Genomic DNA, 26,676 nt, shown 5'->3' on the forward strand with positions numbered 1-26,676 from the left:
TTAGATCCCTCATTCCAAACATTACTTGGATGGGAAAATTGCAACAGTATCTTTATTTAGTTCTATTTGTGGGAGTGGGTGGGTGTTGCTAGGAGTAAATGCTTTTGGAGAGAAATAAGCAGCCGATCCCTAAGATAGAAAGTAGTGTCTATACGTGCAGACTAAACTTGTCTCCGTTCTGTTCCCAGCTCTGTAACCTGTAGGAGGAACAGAGGTCGTTGTACCTTCAGATAAACACTGTGGGAACCAAGAATGTTAAACACACAGGGTTGTAGCTTCAAAGAGAAAGATTTAGAATGTGTTTTCTGCCCAGAAGACTGGGAGCAGAGGTGGTTAACATTTGCACTGTGTGTGCAAGACCTCACCAGATCCTTCCCTCATCATGAGCTGGTTTTCTCAGTCAGTCTATAGAACCTATTTTTATGGATAATGTCATATACAGTCAACCTAGAGACCCCATCTTAATCTATGTTCTACCTTTTCAAAGACTTATATATTCTAGATAGTTTGTATAAATGAAACGGACTTCTTTTGTTTTTGTTATTGTTTTTGTTTTGTTGTTGTTGTTGTTTGAGACAGGGTTTCTCTGTGTAGCCCTGGCTGTCCTGGAACTCACTTTGTAGACCAGGCTGGCCTCGAACTCAGAAATTCACCTGCCTCTTCCTCCCAAGTGCTGGGATTAAAGGCGTGCACCACCATGCCAAGCTGACTTCTTTTACTTTAACGTGTGTGTGTGTGTGTGTGTGTGTGTGTGTGTGTGTGTGTGTGTTCGTTCATCTAAGCTATAGTAGGGGGCTGGTGAGATGGCTCAGTGGGTAAACATGCTTACCACCCTGAGACCCAGTCCTATTCCCGGGATCCACATAGTGGAAGGGAAGAACCCATTATTGTAAGCTGTCCTCTGACATCCCTAAGTGTTCCGCGCATGAGTGTGCACTTGCGCACACAGGGAATAAATACATGTTGAATGGAAATAAAAATTAAACAGGTAAATTATAGCATGGATCATGGCTCCATTTCTTGTTGGGACTAAATAGTAGTCCAGTGTATGAATATAAGGCATTTTGTGTGTCCATTAAGACCGATGGACATTTGCATGGCTCTATTTAGTCTAGTATGAAGAACATTGCTAGTTTTGTGAGCATGTTGTCAGTTGTCTTGGGTAGTAGGGGTAGAATGGCTGGGGCATACAGTAGTAAGTCAGGGCCTTAAAATCCACACACTGTGATTGATGGCAGTGGATGAGGACGCTCACCTGACAGTCCACCTGTGTGGCCGCTGTGTAGCAGACACTGGGGCACCGTTCCGGGTTTCATTCCCACTAGTATCCTTTCCTGAACACGTAAGCTTCCACAAGTTACTTGAGCGAGTTGTCTCCAATTACACAGCCCTGAAGTAGAGGCGACTCCAGGAAACACAACTCATAACACAAGTTAGGTAACCCAGTGTATGCATGGGAGAGTCTGACATTTGAAAATACTACCTGTTTTACTATTACTGACACTTTTAATCATTATTGTGATTTCATCTTATTAATTTGATAGGCTTTTTTTTTTTTTTTTTTTTTTTTAATGATGCTGTAGCCAAGGAAGGCTGTTCCGAGCAGGGGCTGGCACATCTCAGAGTGTAACCTGAATCAGATGAGGCTTCATGTGGCGCAGCCCAAGCATTTCATAGCATCCCAAGAGAAGCTTGACTGGGGAAGCCCTGGGGAATGGTGATGAGGGTGTGGGCTTTAGCCTTCCACGGCTGTATGTAAATAACCGCACAACTGATGAGCAGGAAACTTGTAGCTGCTTCTCTTTAGGGTGCTTTTCAGCTGTGATGTCAGTATTGACTAAGCACCTGCTTGCTAACTTCCTTCTCCTGCAACCCATGCTACGCACATGACCCTGTTCTCAACCTGTGAATCTCAGCCTGTTCTCCTCCCCTGAGTGATCTTTTCCTCTTCCTCCTCCTCCTCTTCTTCCTCCTCCTCCTCTTCCTCATTCCCCTTCAGAAAATAGTCCCTGAGCTCTGAGAACTAGGGCTGTAGAGAGCTTATCCAGTTACGGACACCCCAAAGCACCAAGGTTTGATTCTTAGCAGCTTACAACTAACTGTAACTCCAGACTCACGTGGCCTGACCTTCGCTTCTGCACTCTCCAATGACTTTGCATTACCACTGGGAACCAACCTGAACCAACCTATCTCCTTAACCCTCCAGGCCCTCTGAGATGTGACGAGAGCCAGCCTTTCAGTCTAGACTGCAGCACAGTAATATTCTCTGCAGGAACTTTCCACGCTTGCTCCCCTCCAGCCTTTGCAGTTTGTCCCTCCTGCAGGTTGGGTATCTCCGGAATCACTTTGTGTAGTGCCTTACCCTTGAGATGGTTGGTTGGTCTTCATCATCAGCTAAGCAGACTGTGAGCAGCAAGGAGGTTTATCTCCCTGAAATGAATAGGCCAGGTGGGGTATGAACAGGAAACAGCAAGATTAGAAATGACATTAGAGATTTGTTCCACTCTTCAGCCTTGGCTAGCTGCTGTTTTTCTCTTGTCTGACCGTTTCTCTATTCATTTTGTCCAAATCACAAAAACGCATATCATTTTCAGGAATACTTCTCTCCTTGCCTAGGCTATTTTGGCTTATGTGTATTTTTGAGATGGTGATTATATATATATATATATATATATATATATATATATATATATATACATACATACATGTGTGTGTGTGTGTGTGTGTGTGTGTAAAAGTCACATCCTTACTTTCTATTTCTGGAGGATACCAAAACTTCATTAAGGGGGCACGGTGAACTTCATTGGAAAATAAATGTCGGAGGAGTAGAAACAGGTGGAGGAGTGGGGGTGGGGCGACTCTTCAGATTACTCATATGCAAATCAGCGAAAGCAGCAGGCCCCAGTTCCCATGGAGAGCTTCAGAGAGACCAGGTTCAGTCACCCCTTGCCTTTTCTGTGGAGTATTTATGTAGACCTTAAGCAATGCTTTAACAAACCAAACCAAACCAAACCAAACCACCTCACCTCTTCTAGCTTTAGAAGGAATTCACATATCACAGAGACTACTCAGGGGGTGTGGCTTAATCCTCACCTCTCAGATCCTTAGGGAACCAAGGGAACTCAGCTAAGGAGTGGGTCTCTAAAGTGATTTTTTTACAGATCTGAATAGTCACAACCATACTAACCTATCATAAAGCTTGGCCAGGCGTGGTGGCACACGCCTTTAATCCCAGCACTGGGGAGGCAGAGGCAGGCGGATTTCTGGGTTCAAGGCCAGCCTGGTCTACAGAGTTCCAGGACAGCCAGGGGCTACACAGAGAAACCCTGTCTCAAAAAACCAAAACCAACCAAACAAAAAAACCCTATTAACTAGAAATATGTTTTGTCTGTGCATGTGTATATACACACACATATGTTTAGACTGAATTTCCACATATAAAGTCTATATTTTATTTTCAGTCAGCCAACTAACGTTATCTCTAACTTTAATTGCTTTATTCTATTATTGGGGTTCAAAAGACATTTGGAAGAGGGACTATCTCAGCCGAGGCTCTGGTCTTATTCCAATTTTACTGTTGCTGTTTAGATTTCCACATTCTCTATAGATTCTTAAGGCAGCATCAACCCCAATGACTTCCAAGTTTAAAATGGAGATGCTTTGAGAATGTGAAAATCTCATTACAACCAAGCCAGCGGACACCCCAGTATTCACCCAGAATAGAATAGTAGTTTTAGTAAGTAAGTGGGGGAAAGCAGAGAATGAAGAAGGTCCTTGAAGTCCAACAGTGAAATGTTTAAAGATGACAGTGCTCTGTGGAGTTCCCAAGGTTTTGTCTTAGAAAAAGTCCACACTTCCAGTTCGCAGAAGGGCTCTCTCAACATCGCTTAGACTAGACTTCCCCCACCTGGATCCCGAGACTGGCCGTGATCCACAGCGTTCACAAAGGGCACGGTTCGAGATGGGAAGTTCTTGAACGGCAAGGCAACTGGTTTCATTATGTCGAGGAACTTTGAGGAAGTCACCAAATCCACGATTTAAAAATATATTTCCTATTATACAGACACACCTACTTTCTAGAATTAAAACTGAGTCATTTGCCTGATATTAACTTTATAGGTTGTGTAACTCTATATGTAAAGTTATGTCAAGACTGTCACGTATCCACGTATCCAGAAAGGGCTTGAAAGAGATGGGGAATCAGATGGTAATCTGAAGTGTCTGGATTCTGAAGATAAAATTTAAGTCGGAGATCTTATGACTTCAGATATTTTGCTTCGAAAACGCTCACTGCTCAAGCCTGAAGATTTGAAATTCGGGTCCTCATTACCCATAATAATTGCAGAGATGGCCCATTTCTGAGTCCCTAGCCCTGGCAGCAGGGGCGTGGATGGGGATCCCTGGACCACTCTGGCCGGCTAGTTTGGCCAGCTGCGAGCCCGAGGTTAGGTAAGAGAGACCCTCTTTCAAAAACCAAGGTGGGAGCTGTAGAGGAAGCAACCTATGTGGATCTCCACGCACACCCTCCCCTTCCGGAGACCTCAGGCTCCACTGCCCCCCACCCCCCAATAGAGCTGAGTTGTTTACTCTGGACTGGACTGTTTCTTTCAGGGACCCTGATTTACAAGAAAGCTAATGCGGGTTTCACTTTCACTTTTAGTTTCGTTTTTTAAATAGTGTTTGGTTTTTGTTTTTCTTTTTATCAACAGGGTCTCAGTAGTAGCCCGGTTGTCTTGGAGCTCTCTCTATAGACCAGAGAGATCCACCTGCCACTGGCTCCTGAGTACTGGAATTAAGGCATGTCACCGCACCGAAGCCTAGTTTCGTTTTTTCTATAAACGGTGAATATCCCAAAACTGACTCTAAAGTCATCTGCAGGAAATACTATGGGATAAACTCGCAGGAAATACTATGGGATAAACTGATGCTCAGAGGGACTGGGTGGCTTCGGTTTCACAGACAGCGGAGGTTGGACAAGGTTTCCGAGGAGTGGGCGGGGCTCTGCGCTCAAGATAAGACCAGGAAATCGTGGTCCCCAAGCCTCAAGCCAGGCTGCACTTAGACGTCGCCGGCTAGTCTCCTCGCCTGCAGGTAGGGAGCATCTTCTCGCGGAATCCGCTTGCAGGGCACGTTAAAGAGCCAGAATCCCTAGACCTTTTTAGAACGGAGAGGGGAACCGGTTTCCTGGGAAAGTTAAGAGCTCAGAATCCGCAGTTTTGTGTGTTTATCTATGGATCTTGGGGGTAGGTAGCTGGGTCAGAAGAGATGATGAATTGGTCCTAGCGCGACTTTGACGGTTTGCTAGCAATGACTGGGTAAGTCTTTCCACTTGAAGCATCTCCTGAGGTCCCTTCCTCTGTCAAGGTCTAGGATGCTGGAGCTTAAGATTTTCATTCTATCTGCCCAGAGAACCTAAAGGGTTTTTGGAAGAAAATGCCCCAAACAGTTCTTAGACCCAGTGCCCTAGGCTATGTTAAAGTTTAGGTTGGGGTTGTCATAAGAGGTGAAAGTAAAATATTCTATCTTTTTTGAATAAATTATTACAGGTGTTTTTCTATGAATTACTTAGCCAGTTTTTTTTTAATTGCTATATTCCATTGTGCTGGGTTATTAAAGGGCATCACTCTCCCACTGAGGAGTGCACAGGTTAGCGATAGTGCCTTACTGGCTCAGTCATCCACTGACCATCTGTGTATGTGACTGTCTGGAATATGGCTGGGTATTTCATTTAGATAAACTCTTATATGTATAAGTACTTCATTATGTTTGAGTGTCTGAAAGGCCTTTGTGTAGAAAAAAAAAACTGAGAATGCATTCCAGAATGTATCCGCAGCTGACGACGACGACAGTGACCGGCGGTGTTTAAGGAGAACTTTATACTCAGAAAATATTCACCTTTCCCAGCTGAGCATCATAGATAGGAAGATATGACAGTGGTTACATGCCACTCTAAGGAGGGATGGAGAAGGGAGGAATTTGAGCACAGAGTTCAGGATCATTTGATAGAATTTGAAAACTGGGTAAATTTTCACTGTTTTGAGAAAGGAAGTTCGCATCTGCTTCCCCTCCCCCCCCAGGCACTCCCCCCCACCCCACCCCCACCCTCCCACCCATGGGAAGATAGAGAAGTGGCGTTCCAAGATCTTCATCTGGACTTCCCCTGGGACAAACCTATTTCCCCATCTTGAATGAGCGCCACTTCTTTACGTTAAACTCTGTGAAAGGCTCTCAGCTCTTGTCTGGGAATTTGTGAAAGGTTACAGTTTCTGCCGGAGGGAGAAGGCGATCCTGGACTCTTAGCCCATGTAAGAGGTGCAGGTTTAGAGGTCAAAGGCCATGCTGATTTACATGGTCCCAGAATTTCCCCTTTTTATCTTCTACTGCTCACACCTGCACCCTGAGAGCCAGGGAGGGGAGGATATGCTACTGAAGAAGGTGAGTATCAGACCCAACCCATCACCTTTCAGACTTTATACTAGGCTTTTAAAGCAGACTCATAATCAATAGATAAGTGTTCCAACTGAGTCTGCCATCAATGTAGGAAAAATTAGGTATAGTCTTCAGTGGATATCATGTCCCTCAGTGTGACTGCCTAGTACTCGGCTTGGCCATTTCTCCCAGGGCCTCATTGCTACAGTCACTGTGTCCTCACACGCCTGGATGTCATCCTGCCTCATCTGCTTGGGCAGATGAACTGGAGAGATAGGATTAATAATGAGTCATTTGATTTTGCTCTTTTTGTAAATGTCCTTGGTTTGGTTTGGTTTGTTTATTTTTTGTTTCGTTGTTGTTTGCTTTTATTTTCCTGCTTTTGTTGTTGTTTGAGACAGAGGCTCACTATGTAGCCCAGGCTAGCCTCTTCCCCCAGTCTCTCAGATGCTGTTGCATCTGCCCTTTTCTAACATCAATGATTCATAATAATCAGCAAGAAGGCTATGACCTTAACAGTCCAAATAAGTAATCAGGTAACGATTGAGAGCTAAATATTTATTTAAACAAATCAAGTTGCATTTTTCAAGAATTGAATGGGGGGGGATTTAAAAAGTAATGTTTGTGCTGCGCAAAGATGCAGTGGCATCAGCTGCTGTAGTCTTTCTCCCTAGATCCGCCGTTCACTTTAGGGAAATCTATCATTCGAGCCTAAACTTGGACCTGGTACACAACTGGTACTCGCCCAAACATTGGCCAAACACACACATATTTGTGATTCTGAAAAAAAGGGACAACACATAACAGCAAAGGTGCTCCGTGTTAGGGGCCTGTTAAATACAAGACTTGGGGAAATTATGCCATAATCTTACATTTTAAAAATGGCTACTACATGTGTAAAACAACGGGGGCTGGAGAGATACCTCAGAGGTACTAGGCACACATATGGCAAGCAGACATACAAGCAGGCAAAACATTCTTAAAAAACAAAAACAAAAACACTCCAAAAAAACAGATTTCTTTCTTATTATTTATACGGGGTTTTGCCTGCGTGTACACCTGAAGGCCAGAGGAGGGCACCAGGTCTCATAGATGGTTGTAAGCCACCATATGGTTGCTAGGAATTAAACTCAGGACTTTGGTAAGAGCAGCCAGTGCTCTTAACCTCTGAGCCATCCCTCCAGTCCCAGACAAAACACTCTTACACATAAAATAAATCAATCTTTAAAAGCATAGAGGAAAATGGCTGAACAGAAACTATTGACAGACATGCTGAGAGTGGTCACCATTTCTCCAGCTTGGCACTGGTGGTGCTGTAGGCCATCTCAGTCTCTGTTGACTTGGGGCGGTGGGGGGGGGGAGGTGGCGGCAGGGTAGGGTCTTGGCAGCATCTTGGGCCTCTATTTCATCACATCAGTAACAGCTCTCCTCCTTCCCAAGCAATCTTTGGCAACCAAATAAATATGTTAGCCAATATTACCAAATGATCCCTAAAGGAGAATGTGTGTAATGTGCCTACATTTGTTTTTATAACAACATCAACAATATCCAACCATAAAAATAAACTGAAATGGTCACCCTACCTCAGTGAAGACGTCTGAGCTCCGTTTCAGGGTCCCTCACAAGAAATTTGGTAGGTGTAATGATTTATTTTTCCTAATAAGATAAGTCAAATGATTATTCATTCATTTGAAAATTGGACACACAAAAAAAAATGAAGAAAAAATTTGTGATTTCATCTCTCGTTTTCTATCTTTCTCCCTTAAAAAAAAAGTATAAATGTGGGCTGAAGAGATGGCTCAGCAGTTAAGAGCACTGGCTGCTCTTCCGGAGGTACTGAGTTCAAATTGCACCAACCACATGGTGCCTCACAACCATCTGTAATGGGATCTGAAGTCCTCTTCTGGTGTGTCTAGAGACAGTGACAGTGTACTCACATACATAAAATAAGTAAATAAATCTTTTTTTTAAGGTATAAATGTGTAAGAACTTACGTGTCTTCCCTATAAAAGTCACAATTACCTTTGCAGATAATCACTGTCAGGCAGTGTCTTCAAGAGGAGTGGGGTTGTTCTACAACACAAGAATATTTTTGCTTTACATACTACCCTCTAAGCTCCTTCCTACTTCTCTGCAAACTCATCCCCTGTGCATATACTAAAATCTATCTGTCACGGTATTTTGAGTATACACAGTTTTATTAGCTAATACATGGGGTATTTCAAGTCTGGGACTGTTGTTGGCTGTGTCATCTCTGTTACATATGACTTATGTTGTCTAGGATGAATTTCCAAGACAGGAATAGAGAGATCATATGACATGCACAGTTAAAGTTTTAACAGATTACAAAATTGACCTTTAAGAAGCTATACAATTTCACATCCTTCCCAGGAAAGGTCAAGAAATCCTGTATCTTCACTAACGCTACCTATGAGGAGTCTGTAATTTTGGTAGAGCAGAAGGTCCAAATGGTATCACAGATCTTCCATGGACTTTCTCATCGAGAGCGTTCTTTCCGTTTTTATTGATTATCCTTCGAGCTATGTGAGACTCTCATCCGTCTTCCTCTTGACCGATGTATAGTTTTCTCACTGAGTTCAGAGGCTGGGATGCAGAAGCCGTCCTCGCCAGCTTTATACACCTTTCAGATTGACTGTGAATGAGCACACAGGTCAGAGAAACAGTAAGGGAAGACTGACTCTCCCATGAAAGTTGTAAACATGCAAATAACACAGAAGCAGAAAATGTAAATTATTAGACTGGCTGGAATGTAGCGCTCACCTTTGAGCACACTCCTTTAGACACCGGTTTCATGGAAGAATGGCTCCTGTTTCCCACCGCTGCTTCAGCAGTGCCCAAAATACTGCCAGACTCAGAGGAGATACTCAGTGTTTGCCGAGTGAATTAGGAAAGTGTTCAGCGGAGGGGAGACTAGGATTCAGACATCCAGACCTTAGAGTAACCAGGCCAGATGGAAGTCTCCTTCCTTCCCATACCTGTTACCACTGTACTCTCTTTACTGGGGAAAAGAATTATCATGTGGAATGGGTGAGAGGCAGAGGTGAGATTTTAATGGGGAGGAAGCATTGAAAAGTGAAAGTGAAAATTGGATGTTCTTTGCTTTGAAGCTTTGCCTAAAGCAGGTTTTAGTTTTCAAATACGTTACAATGTTGAAAGAACGCATGGTACATCTGAGGGGGTTGAGGGGATCCTTGGCTGAGTTTGAATGTACATTAACAATCTGGGGGGCTTATAACTCAATGTAAAGCTGCTGATCCCATCATACTGACTTCTTTCCACTTGGTTCTACATGGCTTTGACTTACAAAACGAAAGCATTGAATTTTGGACTGTTCAGCTGTGTTTCCACACTTGCAAGTCGGTTGTTGGCCAGCCCTCATAATTGCTTCAGTTATAGCTGGCTTGTCTGCGCTTTCCAGACTGGCTTTTAGGGCTTATGTATATATGACAAGGACACATCTACTAGTGTCTCCTTGCTCTGCTATTGGAACTAAGCAGACCTCTCTGTGTTTCCTGTTACTAGATAGTTCCCAAAACATGAGGATATTTGCTGTCATTATAGTCACAGCCTGCTGTCACTTGCTACGGGGTAAGTCACCAAATCTTTTCAGTGGGTTCTATATTTTCAATACTTTAGCCATGAGTTAAAAATGGAAGTAATTTGTGGGGTGTGTATGTGTGTGTGTGTGTAGAGGGGGTCTGTGTTTATGTGCAGTTGCTAGGCACACATATAGCATTCATAGGACAACCTAGAGCTTAGTCCTCACCTTCAACCTTGTTTGAGACAAGGTCTCTTATTTGTTGTACATTGCTGAGTCCTGTAGTCCGGCTGGCTCAGAATCTCCTGGGGGCTCTCCTGTCTCTACCTCCCAGTCCACTGAGATTATAGGCACATGCTACTGCACCTGGCTTCTACCTGGTCTCTGGGGATTTGAACTTGGGCCCATGTGCTGCACAGCAAATCGTTTACTTACTGGGCGATCACTCCATCCCCTAAAATAATTATAAGGAATAAACTTTGCTTATCCAAGCACATTCTCGTTCTCCTTTGCCATAAATAAGTTACTTGGCAAATATATTGTATATATTTTTAATAAATAAATAAAATCTTAAAAATAAGTAAAATTTGTGAAGAAAAAAAATAAGTTACTTGGAAAGGATGAAGGAAAATACTGGAGCTTTGGGTGTGGTTTAGTAGTAGAACACTTGGCTGATGTAAAAAAAAAAAAAAAAAAAAAAAAGCCCTGGGTGCAATCCCAGCACCAGAAACAAATGAAGGAATGAATAACAACCGCCGCCCCCCCCCCCAGGGGATGAATATAAAAATATCAGGTGATACAGAACTAACAGGTGATCCGTTTCCTATAATATATTTTTATATATTGGTTCCTTTTAAATAAGACTGGGAATATATTATCTAGATTGCTTGCGTCACCCCGCCCCCCATGAAGTTATTTTAAAGAAGAATTTTAGTGTTCATGTGATTCCCTAAATAAAATGATGGTAACCTTTTACCCAGTTTTTCAGATGTGTTTGGAGGAGTTTTCTGTCTTCTGAGGGCTGGTCCTCTTTCCTTTTCAGCGTTTATTATCACGGCTCCAAAGGACTTGTACGTGGTGGAGTATGGCAGCAACGTCACGATGGAGTGCAGATTCCCTGTAGAACGGGAGCTGGACCTGCTTGCGTTAGTGGTGTACTGGGAAAAGGAAGATGAGCAAGTGATTCAGTTTGTGGCGGGAGAGGAGGACCTTAAGCCTCAACACAGCAACTTCAGGGGGAGAGCCTCGCTGCCAAAGGAGCAGCTTTTGAAGGGAAATGCTGCCCTTCAGATCACAGATGTCAAGCTGCAGGACGCAGGCGTTTACTGCTGCATGATCAGCTACGGTGGTGCGGACTACAAGCGAATCACGCTGAAAGTCAATGGTAAGAATTACCCTGGATGAGGAAGGCTTCATCCATATTTAAAACAGCTCCCTAATGTTGAGAGCTCTTCGTTCTTGAGAGTTTGCATGCACGTCTCACAGAACAACAGCAGCCTGTTCTTTTTCTCGCTCGTTTGTTCATTCGTTCGTTCACACACTTCACCAGTGAAAAAGCCTAGCACTGTGTGTTTGACAGTAACTTGAGATTCAGTACCAGATAATACTCAGCCATGCTCTGCGGTAAGTACCAAAGGTGAAATGCCAGGTGTTTGTTTCTTATCATAAGTGCAATATATATAATATATTACATAGATGTGTAGATATAACTGTGTAACATGCAATAAGATATAATATGCATATATTTCATATAACATAATGTATAATAATATATACTACAATATATAATTATGTGCATAATTATATATTGCATTTATGATAAAAAGCAAACACCTGGCATTTCACTTTTGCAAGCTTTTTGTAAATATATATACATACAAACATACATACACACACACACACATAATTTTTTTACAAGTAATTTGAATGTCATGGAAAGAAATAGAATCATAAAAATGCCCCTCTTCCCTAACCACCATCTTCTAAGCATAAATATCCAGTAACTACTATTTGTACATCCCTCCATGACTTTTTGATTGGATTACTGTTTATATTTAATCTATCAGGCTTAGCATATTTTCTTTCCTTTGAATACCTCCATACAAAATTCAATGTGTATATATGTATATATGTATATACAATGTGTATATATATATATCATATCATATATCATACAAAGTTTTATATATTTATACATATATAAACACACATATCTACATATACATACACATTTTATATATATATACACAATATATAATGTATGTATATATATGTGTGTGTGTGCATATATCTCTATATCTATCTATCTATCTATCTATCTATCTATCTATCTATCTATCTATCTATATCTTCTACTGACTGAACTCAAGGTGGGTGTCACTTTAAAAACATTAAGGTTAATCTATGAAGGATGAGAAGTGAAGATCTTAAGTGTAGAAGAAGCCGTCCTTCCACAGAGAGGGTACAGGCTACACTCAGCAGGCATGCATTCATTTTCAGGGCCTGCATCTCTGGGAGTGCTGAGGAGGAACTATGAGTGTAAGTTCCTGGGTAACGAGCCACAGAAATGTCATCAGGTCCCTTGAGTTCACAGTTCTGGGTTGGAACTAGCTAAGGGAAGGAAAACACCTTGCTAACCACCCCTGCTTTCACTGTTGGGTTACATAGACCTGAGAGCTTCACTCATCGCAGGCATGCACACAGCCAGTCCAGTTGCCCACCAGGACCGGAAATCCCCAAGGCTCTCTTCTTCACATACCTCCCACAGTGGTGTCCCTCGAATCAGGTCCCTTTCATGGTCTGAGGAAACTTCACCTTGATGGACTCTGAGCTGAACCCCATCTTCTCCAGGCAGACGTTGCAGATGGTCTGCCTGCTCCTTTTTGGTTTTCATAGTAACTTTAAAACTATTTGGCTAGAATCAGATAGTCTCCTTTGCTCTTTTTACTCCTAAACTAGTGTGAAGGTCAATATTATACATAGGAAAAATTCACGTTTCTCATAAGGGATCACGGCAGTTATTAACTCAAACTTATGTAGAGATTAGGAAAAATGTGTCCATCCGACAGTATATTAATGGGTCTGTGATGCTGGGTCGCTTAGAGCTCCCATGGTTATGAAGATGTCACTTGCCTTATTTCAGTGCTTGGCTCTAACTTCCATTACCTTTTACTTACAATTCTTCGTTTGTGACACTCATGAAAGGAGACTCGGGATATGGTTGTTAATATCTTGAGCAGCTGTTAGTACATCAACAAATATGAGGCTCCTGTTTGGTTCCAAGACATTTAAAGACATTATGAAGCTGGAAGGCCATGAGCAGTCGAAGTTGCTGGACCTGGGGCACTGGAAGGAGCTCAAGGCGGGCAGTCAGGAAGAAGGACGCAGGGTGTGTGTAAGCCTCTGTGACAAGAGGTCTCTCATGGCTTGTTAGGAGTAGGTGACTCTGTGGTAAGGAAGAATTTACTCTAGATCTTCTCAGTGATACCTCTGATACCAGAGACAATCTTCTGGAGCGGATGGCTTCTCCGCGGAGGGACGTGTGATGCGGCAAAGCTGGTAACCAAGCAGACTTGAAGACCTGCTTGACTATTTTGTTTTCTTACAGAAATCACTACGTCGATATTTTACTCCCAGTTCATCTTGCCATTTGCATGCAAGTTAGCTGGTCTAGGCCAAGAGTCTGAACCTTGGCTGCGGTGGATGTTGTGGCTCAAATCTGTAATCTCAGCTATGTGGGAAGCTGAGGCAGGAGAATCACACAATTAGGACTTGTCTGCACTATGAACAAATAGCTGGTTCAAGAGCAACCTGGGCAATTTGGCAAAATCCTTTCTCAAAGACATACATACATACATACATACATATAACATATATGAATAAATGTAAAATTAAAATAGGAACAGGACTGAGGACATGCCCAGTGATGTACAGGACCCTGGTTTCAGTTTCTAGCACCATGGTGGCTGGCATGTAAGAGCTTTCCATGTCAAGGAAGTAGAACTCCTGAATTCTGTGCTATGCAAATGACTTCACAGCAAGGCTCCTTCCCATCACTGCAAGTGTGTGGTGGTGAAGCTGCCCTACAGGGAGTTCACGCGCCATGGGGTTTTAAAGGTGAACCATTTCAAAACTGAAATCTGAAAGAGTGTAGTTTTGGATTAACTCAGTTTTTATTATCTCTTTGGATCATGTTATACCTTCAAAGGTTTACAGAAGACCCTCGGGGATCTGGCTTTTAATTGAAAAATATTCAGCTTTAATCACTGCCCTCAATATCAGAAAATTTAATAGTCCTCGGACTATAGATGGTATTAAGCAGCTGTAAGAAACACGTTCATCACATGGTTCAACAATTAAGGATTGCCATGGCTCACCAGATCCCTCAGCTCTGTTTAAACCTTTTCTCTGTCGTCTATGCCTATCTAAGATGTCTCAGCATATCATGCTTATTGTCTCTTTCCTTCTCTTGAACACAAGCTCTAGGGGTAGGGGCTTTGGTCAGTTTTATTGTTGAACCTGTTGGCCTTGATATATTATGAAGTGGCAGTGTAATAAGAAAAGAAAAACGTGTTTGTTGATGGAATGGTTTAAAAAAAATTACCTTAAAGTGTATGCTGTATGAATGGGCTTGAATCTGGGAGATTTTAGACTGTTCCTTGTGAGCCGTAGGAACTTTCTTGTTTCTGTGTTCACGCTCTTCCACAGCTGTGCTCACAGTCCTCCACAGCTGCCTAACAACAGCAGGGGTAGATGTTATAATTAACACTCACAGAACACCGGATATGTGAGAGGTTGTGCCCTGGGCTTCTTGCTCATATGAATTCATTTAATCTTTAACATAACTCTTCGGAGGAGGCACTTGCCCATGACCATGGTTTGTTTTCTTTCCTATCGACTGTCTTTCAAATCGGAATGTGTCTTTCCCTAGGTGACATCTCAGATTCAATGTTACACAGCACTGCTGTGCCCATTTTTCAGGCATTAAAAATTTGAGGGCCAAAGAAATAATGCGATCTGCCTAAATTCCACCCCCATAAAATTATGCAGCCAGGTTCGGAACCCAACTAGCCCATCTCTAAACTCTGTGCCCTTCCTAGCCTCGCTTTGTTGCCTGTCTTTGTACCTCTGGAGTGGGGATCAAGAAACAGAATGGCTTTGAACATGATTTGAACTTTTCCTGGTTTTTGATCACAGCAGTAACAGAGTGTTCTAGAGGTAAACCAGAGGTTTGAAAACAAACAGAACTTGTCTTTGAGGTGTTATAAACATGTGTGTGATTATAAAGGATGTATCTGGTGCCAATAGATATAGCTTGTATTATAAGAAATGGCCACTGTGAAGATCAGAAGGAAATAACTCACTGATTTCAGGTGGTTGATTCAATCTAACACATGATATATTCTGAAACTGTACAAAAAAAGATATTCAAAAGAAGAAACACATGGAACAAAGAGTATTTGGAAATCCTGACAACTCAGAATCAGTGTATGTTAAGATGAAATTCATGATTAACAAATAGAGATGGTCTCAGTCACCCTGAAGCTTATTTTAGCCAATGCTTTATCACATCCAACTCAATCTTTGTTTTTAATGTCCGAAAGCGACTGGTAACGTCACTGCTGACATTTCCCTTTGCTTTGTGTTGAATTGTGAGCTTTATCTTTGATCTGAAGTTTCTTTAAGAAGATTTTGTAATGCATTTATTTTTAAAGATGGTGAATTCAATTAAAGATAGACAAGAGGGACGGGTCTGTAGCTCAGTTGGTAGAGTGCTTACCTGCCATTCATGAAGTTCTGGTTCGATCCCCGGCACAGCATAGAACCACATGCGGTGGCAACTCAGTTGCCTGTGACCCCAGCACTCAGGAGCTAGAGGCAGGTTACCTTTGACTACACAGCAAGTTCAAGGCTAGCCTGGTCTACATGCAACTCTTCCTCAAAGGGAAAACAAAACAAAAATAGACAGGAGAATTGGAAACATCCATAGAAACCCAAATATGAATCAATAGGCTCCCCTCTTCCTGTGACAGACATTCAGATTCAGTGACAGCCGTCACCGTTTATGAGGCATGACTGATTTTACAGATCCTAGAGCAAACGTGCACAGTTCTGGTGTTTCCTGCCTGTGTCCTCCCACACACGCTCACCTTAGGGACGGAGGCTGCGGAGGTCTAGTCAGCTTCAGACGAATCCACTCATCAGCTGCTCACCATGGTCTTCTAGGTGAAGCAGAACTCTCCTTCCATCAGCACCCGTGAAAAACAAAAATGGAAAGCAGATATTTCACTCCGAATGTTTTATCATTGACAGTGATTTCAAATTTAAACCTCTGATTTCCCAGAAGAATTAGGTCACGGGCCATGTGGCATAGACCCTATTGTGGTGACATTATTTCCTGATGTGCCTATTTAAAAATGTATAGTGGTCTCATCTTTAGTTGGTCTTGAATGTGATAAATACAAGACTGGGCAAGTGCTCATCAAAGCTGTTACTTGAAATCGTAGTTATACCTATTTTATTAGTGGTGGTTTTTCTTGGTTCATGGACAACCAAACACATTATGGCTTTGCTTTGTCTTAGCTACTCTGTGTCAAGTTCCTGTGAAAATATCGTATTACAATGCTCTTATTACGTCTTTGGTAATCAAGTAGGGACCTATGCCTCTATCCTGGGCTCTATATGGCTCACTAAAGAATCCTAAGTAGGACAATGATTGCTGAAGAAATAGATATGTTTTATTTACATTGAGGTAGAAAGGCCTGTGGTTTCTAGGTAACAGTTTACTTAATTTAGTTGCTACTCAGTAAACACCCTGGTGCGTTTTTTTTACAACGAGGTTGTTCCTGAAGCCCAAACATGGCTCAGATTTGAACAGAAGACCTGAGGCAGACTAACACTCACTCCCTGCTGCCAAAGTAGCAGAGCCGGGGACATATTTCTCCAATAGCCAGCCTGAGTTGATGCTCTTTGTAAGCAGACACCACAAAGCCACACGGCTAGCCCTAAGATGGGAGAGCTCTGACCTCTCTTTGTTTCTGACCTAGCCCCGTACCGCAAAATCAACCAGAGAATTTCCGTGGATCCAGCCACTTCTGAGCATGAACTAATATGTCAGGCCGAGGGTTACCCAGAAGCTGAGGTAATCTGGACAAACAGTGACCACCAACCCGTGAGTGGGAAGAGAAGTGTCACCACTTCCCGGACAGAGGGGATGCTTCTCAATGTGACCAGCAGTCTGAGGGTCAACGCCACAGCGAATGATGTTTTCTACTGTACGTTTTGGAGATCACAGTCAGGGCAAAACCACACAGCGGAGCTGATCATCCCAGGTGAGTTGCCTAACTCGGTCCCCGGACTCCTAGCACGATGGCCATCGCCATAGTCATTTAGCAGTAGTTGGCCGAGTGTATGAATACATGACACTTACATTGGCTAGACGTATTCTGTTTCCTCTTTCTCTTGCGTGCAAGCCATAATGCTACTTGGTCAACACTCAGCAAGAATTAAGTGTTTGCTCCTGACAGAATGTATGTTAGTCATTGAGTATTTGTGGTTGGATAGGACATAAGTTCCTGTGCTCCAGGAAACAGGTGACAGCCGCATGTAGGAGATGCTCTTGTAACTTGGGCACCACGGGCAATGTGAGAGCAAGCTTATGCTTCAGGAATGTCAACCTTGTCACATCAAAGCTGCCCTCTCTCTTCCCTCCCGGGCTGCTGTAGTAGAAAGCAAATGCATTGGTTATTTTGTATCTTATATTCAACAGGAAGAATTTCCTCCCATACTCCTCTTCAGGGCATTCCCTGATACTTCAACTCCAGGAAGTCTGCCTGTGCATAGAACATGAGGCTGATGCCTATGGGCAACCGACTTGCTGGGTTGTAACTCACCAGGCCAGGGCATTGTAGGGTAGAATGAGCTGCACGAAAATGAGTGTAGGAAAATCGTTTGAGAATTCAGCTATCTTTAAAATTCATTTACCTTACAGAAACAGGAGGCATGGGAGACAGTCTGGTGAGAGGCTCAGAGCATTATATGAATATGAACCCAGAGGTACTCTGAGGAGGGTTGCTTCTGCCTCCATCGACACCCCTCTCCCAATGTAGGTCAACAGTGCATTGATGTCTAGAGATAGCTCTGTGAAGTTTAGAGAAGATAAATAAAACTACATTAAAAAGTCAACCAATATGAAAAATGAAGCCCAGGATGGGCGTGGAGCCAAAAGGAGCACACAAGTTTGGAAAAATGTAAAGTAAAAAGGAAGACACTCTAACTAGAATTGGACTTTTTCATAAAAGCTATATTGCTGGTTTCCTACCATTAAATGTTTTATGGGGCTGGAGACGTCGTAGCTCAGTTGGGAGATTACTTGCCTAGCATCCACAACGCTATGACCCCAGCGCCATATAGACTTATATAGGGCTCACCTATAGTCCAAACACTTCGGTGGTGGAAGCAGGAGGATCAGTTAAAGGTCATCCTCAGCTACACAGCAAGTTCAAGGCCAGTATGGACTGACTACAAGAGACCCTGCCTCAAAGACAAAACAAACAAACATCATCATAATAAAACAGCAAAAAGCTGTTTTCTGGCCATTTCTTTGTAGGACATCCTGGAGTAACTCAACCACTCTGAGTGTCTCTTCTCATCTGTAACTTGGGTTCATAGTGGGACCAATAGGAGCTGAGTTACAGCAGGAGATGGAAGTTAGCAATCTCAGAGCATCCCATAGCCCGGGGACCCGTTTTTCTCTTTCTCAAAACTCCAGGCAGAGAAACAGGGAGATGCTAATGACTAGAGTGCCCAAGAGTCTCAGACATGGAAGAAAAACAACCCGCACTGGTCCCTGACCTTGACCACAGTTGTGGGAGACAGAAGCGGCTTAGCAGTGCCCTGCTTTCCCATGTTCGGGAGTTGGCCTTCCACACCACGTCAGCTGTTACTGTCTATGTTAATGAGTGCACAAGGAAGTTACCGCATTATGGTTACCATTTAATATTGCAGTCACTTTCTGTGGCATTACGCTAAACATGTCACAGGCCTGGAGTTCTTCTCTGTGCTGCTCCCAGTTTCTTAGGAGACCTGTCTTCTTCTAACCCTTACCTGGACATTAACCTTCAGTAATTAAGATCACCCTAAGATCAAACTATATTTCAGGAGTCATCATGAAGCTATGGCGCAGCCTAGCTTTACCTTCCGTCAGCTTCTCTTTATCCTTTTCCAGAACTGCCTGCAACACATCTTCCACAGAACAGGACTCACTGGATGCTTCTGGGATCCTTCCTGTTGTTCCTCACTGTAGTGTCCACGGTCCTCCTCTTCTTGAGAAAACAAGGTATTTCCTCCATTGCTGTACTGCCTGCAGGGAAGTGCATGAGGGTCCCTCCACCATTGCCTTGAGCAGGCAGTGCCAGAGATGGTACTACCCTGACAAGAACAGCCCCACAACACAGGGCGTCCTACACTGCCTCTAGCTGAACCTCCACCAGGAAACACTGACTTGAAAGGTGCTGCCCTCCACTTCCTGGGCTTACTTTCAGTTACACAGAGTAAGTTTTAACAGTGACTCTGATGTACTGAGTCTTCCTTAAGTCCTGTTCACATTGTTGCTCTGCAACATCTCCTACCTTGGAGTGTGGTGTTGGACCCTGTTGTAATATGAAGAGGTATCAGTTGGACAAGGGCGTAGGGAAGCTAAAAGACTTAGCTTTCAAGGTGCGGGGGGTGGGGGGCATTGTGAGGTTCCCTGTTCAGCGGTTCACAGTAAAGCTGGCCAGCACACAAGTTTAGACAACAAGGAAGATGCTCTAACTGGAGTTGGAGGTCAATGGTGCAGGGATAGGTAGCAATGGAGGCTAAAGAAGAAAGCCATAAGTTTTCTTTCTACAGACTCTGAAGACAGAGCACTGTGGTGCCTATTGGTCTCAGTTGAACTCAAGTCTTGTATTCCTCACAACACCTATTGAACTGGGTTCTGGGTACCCTAAGTGGGAAAACACTTCTTTCTAAAAAGAGCTGTGGTATCTTTACCACAAAGCACTTTTTTTTTTTGCAAGATTTCTGAAGACAAAATGACACAGTTTTTAAAATAATTTCCATATATTTATTTCAGTACTTACCCATAAGAATGACTGAAATCTAGGAAAATGAATATAGTCAAATAATGCCTTCCTATTGTAAAGTGACTTAGAGTAAACCTTTTCACCAAATACTTTGAAATGCATACCAAGTGAGCCAATGATGTATGGACTTGCGTGAAGCCAAATGGGGAAATAGAATATGGGAGGGAACATCTATCGTCAGAGAGGAATTCCCCATCACCCTTTTGGAGGGCGCGTGTATGGGAAAAGTGTTGTAACTGGGGCGGTAGCAACCAGCTGCTTCCAGAGAATAAGCCCTGAGCAGAACCAAGAGGGTTGCCAGGGTGTAAGGATTAAGCTTCAGAGACACATCTGGCTTAGGGCTAGCCTAGGACTTGCACAGGAACGCAGTCGTTGCCTAATGGCATCTGGGATGATTGGCTGAGGATGAGGAAAACAGAGAGTCAGTAGGTGGTAAGATAGCTCAGGATGTGGGAAGTTTCTGAGGGAAGGGTGGAAGACAAAGTAGACAGTCCTAAAAACCATCTGAGAATGAAACTATGTACCCTAAATTGTTGAATAATTAACTTTGCGGCTTGGGATCTGGAATAAGGAAGTTCATGGGCTAAAAGCCTGGTGATTAGGGATTGATCGGTGTCTCCTAAAAACCTTAAGTTGAAAATCGAGTCCCCGAGGGTTGTAGTAGCATCTTGCTATAAGGAATTAAAATTGATTTCTTCTTCTTTAGTGCGAATGCTAGATGTGGAGAAATGTGGCGTCGAAGATACAAGCTCAAAAAACCGAAATGGTAAGTGTGAGTAACGAGGGAGGGGCAAGCTGAGGGAACGAGTGGGACAGAGTAGCCAAGCAGGGTCTTGCAGGGCTGCAGTTTCATGCGCTCTGTAGGCTGAGGCAGGAGGATAGGGAGTTGCAGGCCAGCAACCACACAGCAAAAACAAAACAAACAAAACAAAAAACAAAGCAAAAGGAAGAGCAGAAAAAGCTACTGTTACCAACAAGAGACATACTTTAGCAGTGATCTCCTCTCCTTTCAAAGGAGGCTGTTTGTGGGGGCTGCTGGCTCCTCTGCCTAAGGATCGCCACATCTGAGAAAATTCTGGGTTTGCTGCTGCGGTGTCTGTGTGGTAGCCCTGCAACCAGGGACGCTGCTGACTTATTTGAATGGGCATTTGATTAAGCAAATGATTCTGCTGTGTGGTTAGCTGTTAACTGTTTCATGTGTATGATATGGCATTTCATCACCCTGCCCCCAATCAGATAAATATGAGAATCATCTCCATTGTATAGTAGGGAAAACAGGGCTGAGAAGATGATGCGAGGTGCCTAAGAATACACAGACTTGCTACCACAGACGTACGTTCTTATGCTAGGTGCTTCAATCTATTCTGCTACTAATGTCTGTATTTATAAGAGTAGAAAACTCAGCCGGGCGTGGTGGCGCACGCCTTTAATCCCAGCACTCGGGAGGCAGAGGTAGGTGGATTTCTGAGTTCGAGGCCAGCCTGGTCTACAGAGTGAGTTCCAGGACAGCCAGGGCTACACAGAGAAATTCTGTCTCGAAAAAACCAAAAAAGAAAAAAGAAAAAAAGAAAAAAGAACAAGAAGACGCTGAACCAGCTAACTGAACTATTTTGTAGTAAATTACAGTGTTTTATAATTCATTTTAGTGAACAGTAAGGCCAGGCAGAACTAAAGTGGTTTCGCTAACTTGGGCAAACCCAAGCAGGTTCCCTCCTGTACATTACCATGTATAATGCTGAGTCACCCTGAGGAACCAGCCTGACTTGCTCAAGACTGAGGATTTCTCAGCCATGAACACTTTCCATTTTAAAACCAGGGCAGTCCTGGACAAGCAAGGATGGTTAGTCATCTTTCATCATGTAAGGGTAGTCAGACATAGGTAGAATCTGTCTCTGTCTTATGGCAATGTTACTCTATGCTCTAGCAAACATCACATTTGTTTAGCTTACATATCGTACGCTTCCCCCTACATATTCCCTGCCCCTGTGAAATTATTATACTATGATCACTCTCCAGATACACAATTCGAGGAGACGTAAGCAGTGTGGAACCCTCTGATCGTCGATTGGCAGCTTGTGGTCTGTGAAAGAAAGGGCCCATGGGACATGAGTCCAAAGTCTCAAAATGGAACCTGAGGGAGAGAACCAAGAGAGAAAGTGTTGGGAGAGGAGCCTGGAACAACGGACATTTCTTCAGGGAGACCCTGCTAAGCAAGTTGCCCATCAATCGTCTTGGGAAATGGGTTGAGGGTTCCTGGCTTAACAGCTGGTCCTTGCACAGTGACCTTTTCCTCTACCCAGTGCCGGGATGAGAGATGGAGTCATGAGCGTTGAAGATTAAGTGCCTTCTATTTATTTTGAGTCTATGTGTTCCCACTTTGGGCATGTGATTATGACTGGTGAATTCTGATGACATGATAGATGTTAAGATGTAGTCACCGAACACAGCTGCTGCTTAGCATCCTCCGTAACTACTGATACAAGCAGGGGACACAGAGGTCACCTGGTTGGTTGGACAGGCTCCTGCTCTCTGACTCAAATAATCTTTATTTTCAGTCCTCGAGGCTCTTCGATAGCAGTTGTTCTGTATCAGCCTTACAGGTGTCAGGTATAGCACTCAACATCTCATCTCATTACTATAGCAACCATCATCACCATAGCAACAGCTAACCTCTGTTATACTCACTGCATAGCCAGGAAGCTGAGCGACTAAGTCACTTGCCCACAGAGTAACAGCTCTCAGATTTCTGTTCTTCAGCCACTGTCCTTTCAGGATAGAATTTGTCATTAAGAAATTAATTTAAAAACTGCTTATTGAGTAGCATTGTATATCACACCATGCCTTGTGCACTGTGCTGGCCTCTGAGCTTAAAGATGTACGCCGGAGTACCGGTCGGACATGTTTATATGTGTGTTAAATACTCAGAGAAATGTTCATTAGCTCGAATTTTAAAGACACTGGGAAGTAACTCCAGTTCATTGTCTAGCATTACATTTACCTCTGATTTGCTATCCTTGCCATACAGTTTCTTGTTCTCCATGAAGTGTCGAATCTTGTTGAATAGTTTTTTTTTTTTTAATGTTTCTATTTAAGTGATATTGACATCTGAGGTGATAGCTCATTTGGTAAAACACTTTCCTCACAAGTGTGAAGCCCTGAGTCTTAGCCCTAGAACCCGCATAAAAAAAAGCAGTTGCGTATGTTTGTGCATGCTTTTGATCCCAGCACTAGGGAGGCAGAGGCAGGCAGATCCCGAGCTCTCATTGACCACCCAGCCTAGCCTGCTTGGTAAGCTCCAGGCCTACAGGAGCTGGCAGAGCCTGAAAAACGATGCCTAGACACACACACACACACACACACACACACACACACACACACACACACACACCATGTACTCATAGACCTAAGTGCGCCCTCCTGCACATGCACACACATACAATTCAAACGCAATCAACTGGGAACTGTCTCAGAATGGTCCCCAAGACAAAGACGAAGAAGAAAAAAACCAAACCAGCTCTATTCCCTCAGCCTATCCTCTCTACCCCCTTCCTAGAAGCAACTGCTATTGTTTTTATGTATAAATTTTCCCAAAGACAGTTAATATGTAGAATATATGTAAAAGTGTCTGTCAATCTATATTATCTATCTATCTATCTATCTATCTATCTATCTATCTATCTATCTTTCTATCTATCTGTACCTAAATGGTAGTTCACTATGCATTTTCTGTGCTCTTCGCCCTTTTCATTTAATGTATGGATATTTATGCTGCTTCCAGAATGGATCTAAAGCTCCTAAGAGGAAACTGCCTTTGTTTCTAGGTTTTCTCCCCCATCCTTCTAGGCATCTCTCACACTGTCTAGGCCAGACACCATGTCTGCTGCCTGAATCTGTAGACAGCATTTATAAAGCACGTTATCACCGAGTTTGTATTTGGCTTGTTCTGTGTCTGCTCAAAGGGAGACCATGAGTCCCCAGGGTACACTGAATTACCCCAGTACCAAGGGGGAACCTTGTTTGTGTCTTCATGGCAGAAGCAGACCTGGGGCCATTTTGGCTTCTTCCTTGACTTCTCTCAAACACAGATGCTTCTCTTGCCCATTACAGGGTCTCCCTGGGAATGTCAGCATTGCTGCTTGACTGCTGGCTGCCCTGGAAGGAGCCCATTAGCTCTGTGTGAGCCCTTGAAGGCTACTGCCTCTCCTTATACACAGGGGCCTCTAAGATACTGTTTTCTCTAGGGGGAGGAGAGGAGGAGGAACCCAGAACTTTCTTACAGTTTTCCTTGTTCTGTCACATGTCAAGACTGAAGGAACAGGCTGGGCTACGTAGTGAGATCCTGTCTCAAAGGACAGACGAGCATAGCCGAATCCCCGGCTCACAAGCTTGTTACCTGTTCACACAAGCTTACTGATGAGTCTCGTGTTAATGTCTTGTTTGTATGAAGTTTAAGAAAATATCGGGTTGGGCAACACATTCTATTTATTCATTTTATTTGAAATCTTAATGCCATCTCATGGTGTTGGATTGGTGTGGCACTTTATTCTTTTGTGTTGTGTATAACCGTAAATTTTATTTTACATCAGATTGTCAATGTATTGCATTAACTTAATAAATATTTTTATTTATTAAACATTTGTTTTCCCTTTTTAAAAAAAAAATTCCTCCCCATTAGCCCCTCCCTGTCTCCTCTGAGAAGGGGAAGCCCCCTTGGGTACCACCTGACCCTGGGATATCCAATCGTAGTAGGCCTAAGCACATCCTCTCTCACTGAGGCCCAACCAGGAAGTCCAGTTAAGAGAAGGGGATCCAATGGCAGGCAACAGAATCAGAGAAGACCTCCGCTCCAGCCTTTAAGGGAATCTACATGAAGACCACGCTACACATCTTCTATGAATATGTAGGGGGTCCAGGTACAGCCCCTGCATGCTCATTGGTTGGTGGTTTAGTCTCTGTGAGCTCACCTGGGCCCAGCTTAGTTGACTCTGTAGGTCTTCTTATTGTGTCCTTGACCCCTCTGGCTCACTCAGTTCTGTCCCAGACTCTTCCACGAGACTCCTCCAGTACCACCTGATGTTTAGCTGTGGGTCTCTGCATCTGTTCCCATCTGCTGCGAGGTGAAGCCTCTCAGGAGAGTTATGCTAGGCTTCTGTCTGGATGTTCTTTGTCCTCACCAGCATGGTGAGGACGGCAGAGTGGTGACTGAACAATGGACAGTCGAGTTGGGGACAGCACATAGCTAGCTCAGGGCAGCTGGGATTTGGTTTTTGGTTTTTGTTTTCTTTCAAATCATTCCAGTTTAACCTCCAGTGGGGGGGAAAAAAAGTCTCTTAGAATATTCGCATCCCTGGCTTTATTCTTTTTTCCACACAGCATTTATGTATATATAGTATGCTATTGAATCCTGAATGATGAATATTATCAAAATAACTTATTTAAGGAATTTATTAGGAGCTGGAGAGAGCTTAGTGGATAAGAGCACTTGCTGTTCTTTCGGAGGACACAGGTTCAGCTCATAGCATTCAAATGGCTAGTCACAACCACCTTCCAGGCAATCAAGCCAATCAAGTGCCCTCTTCTGGCCTCTGAGGGTACTGCATGCACATGGTGTCTATACATACATGCAGGCAAAACATGCAAACCCAGAAAATAGAAATAGATCTTAAAATATATATGAGACATTTCGGTCTGTTTCATTTTAAGGATTTAATAAAAACTATCAAAAGTCTTCCATCCAAAATGGAGATGTGGGGTGGGCGGGTGGGAGGAGAAAGCGTAGGCCTCACAGAATGGAGGACGTGAAGGGCACGCTCAGATCAGTGAACACAGAGATGCTCGGGCAGCAACATGAAGCTGTGTCTACTGCAGCCTTCAGGCTCTGAAGAGAAAGTCAGAATCCTGGAGCTAAGTAAAGTTCAGGGCTTGGACCCAAGACCTTCCTAGAACCATAAGGTTCTGTAGTTTTCAAACAAACACCACCACAGTCACCATTAAAGAAAGTGTGTGTCGGGCTGGAGAGATGGCTCAGTGGTTAAGAGCACTGACTGCTCTCCCAGAGGTCCCGAGTTCAATTCCCAGTAACCACATGGTGGCTCACAGCCATCTGTAATGGAGTTTGATACCCTTTCCTGGTGTGTCCGAAGACAGAGACAGTGTACTCATATAAATAAAATAAATCTTTAAAAAAAAAAAAAAAACGAAAGAAAGAACATGTGTGGCATTCAATGCATTGTCTCTCTTGACCACGTCTTCAGCAATTCAACTTAAAGAAGCTTGTGATCTTTGGATAATTTCTTAAAACCAGATACTCTCAAAACATGGTTGGTATTTCTAATAACATATGATAGACTCTGGATGTTTATAAATGAAGATCTGCATCTTTGTAGTAATAATGGCGGCACACTATCTCAGCCCCCTGGAAACTGAGTCCCTGGACAGTCAAGGAGTTTACCATCAGAAGGCTTCCTGGCAGGATTGCATCATGTGCCAACATGTTGGTGAATGTATTTCCTCTGAACAGCTCGGTCTCCCTCCACTCTGTGTCTTTGGAGTCTAAGGGTAAGC

At 43.3% G+C, this 26,676-nt stretch overlaps 1 protein-coding gene across 1 annotated transcript; it reads left to right on the top strand.

Moving 5' to 3' along the window:
- The first annotated feature begins 4,927 nt into the window (after positions 1-4,927).
- Cd274 (CD274 molecule) lies at positions 4,928-24,682 on the top strand. The gene is made up of 7 exons (XM_021152544.2): positions 4,928-5,091; positions 9,973-10,038; positions 11,031-11,372; positions 17,035-17,319; positions 19,215-19,325; positions 20,819-20,878; positions 22,129-24,682. Exons 2-7 carry the CDS (start codon positions 9,987-9,989, stop codon positions 22,149-22,151), a joined length of 873 nt encoding a protein of 290 aa, XP_021008203.1. The 5' UTR covers positions 4,928-5,091; positions 9,973-9,986; the 3' UTR covers positions 22,152-24,682.
- The last annotated feature ends 1,994 nt before the right edge of the window (positions 24,683-26,676 follow it).

The sequence above is a fragment of the Mus caroli genome, chromosome 19, assembly GCF_900094665.2.
Source record: "Mus caroli chromosome 19, CAROLI_EIJ_v1.1, whole genome shotgun sequence".
In the NCBI taxonomy this organism is placed as follows: Eukaryota; Metazoa; Chordata; class Mammalia; order Rodentia; family Muridae; genus Mus; species Mus caroli.

Bases quoted from the DNA above. Each gene is read 5' to 3' on its own strand.
- Cd274 (XM_021152544.2), top strand. From the start codon at position 9,987: ATGAGGATATTTGCTGTCATTATAGTCACAGCCTGCTGTCACTTGCTA. The intron at 19,326-20,818 runs GTATTTCCTCCA...CTTCTTCTTTAG, and splicing joins CCTCTTCTTGAGAAAACAAG to TGCGAATGCTAGATGTGGAG. The intron at 20,879-22,128 runs GTAAGTGTGAGT...ATCACTCTCCAG, and splicing joins AAGCTCAAAAAACCGAAATG to ATACACAATTCGAGGAGACG.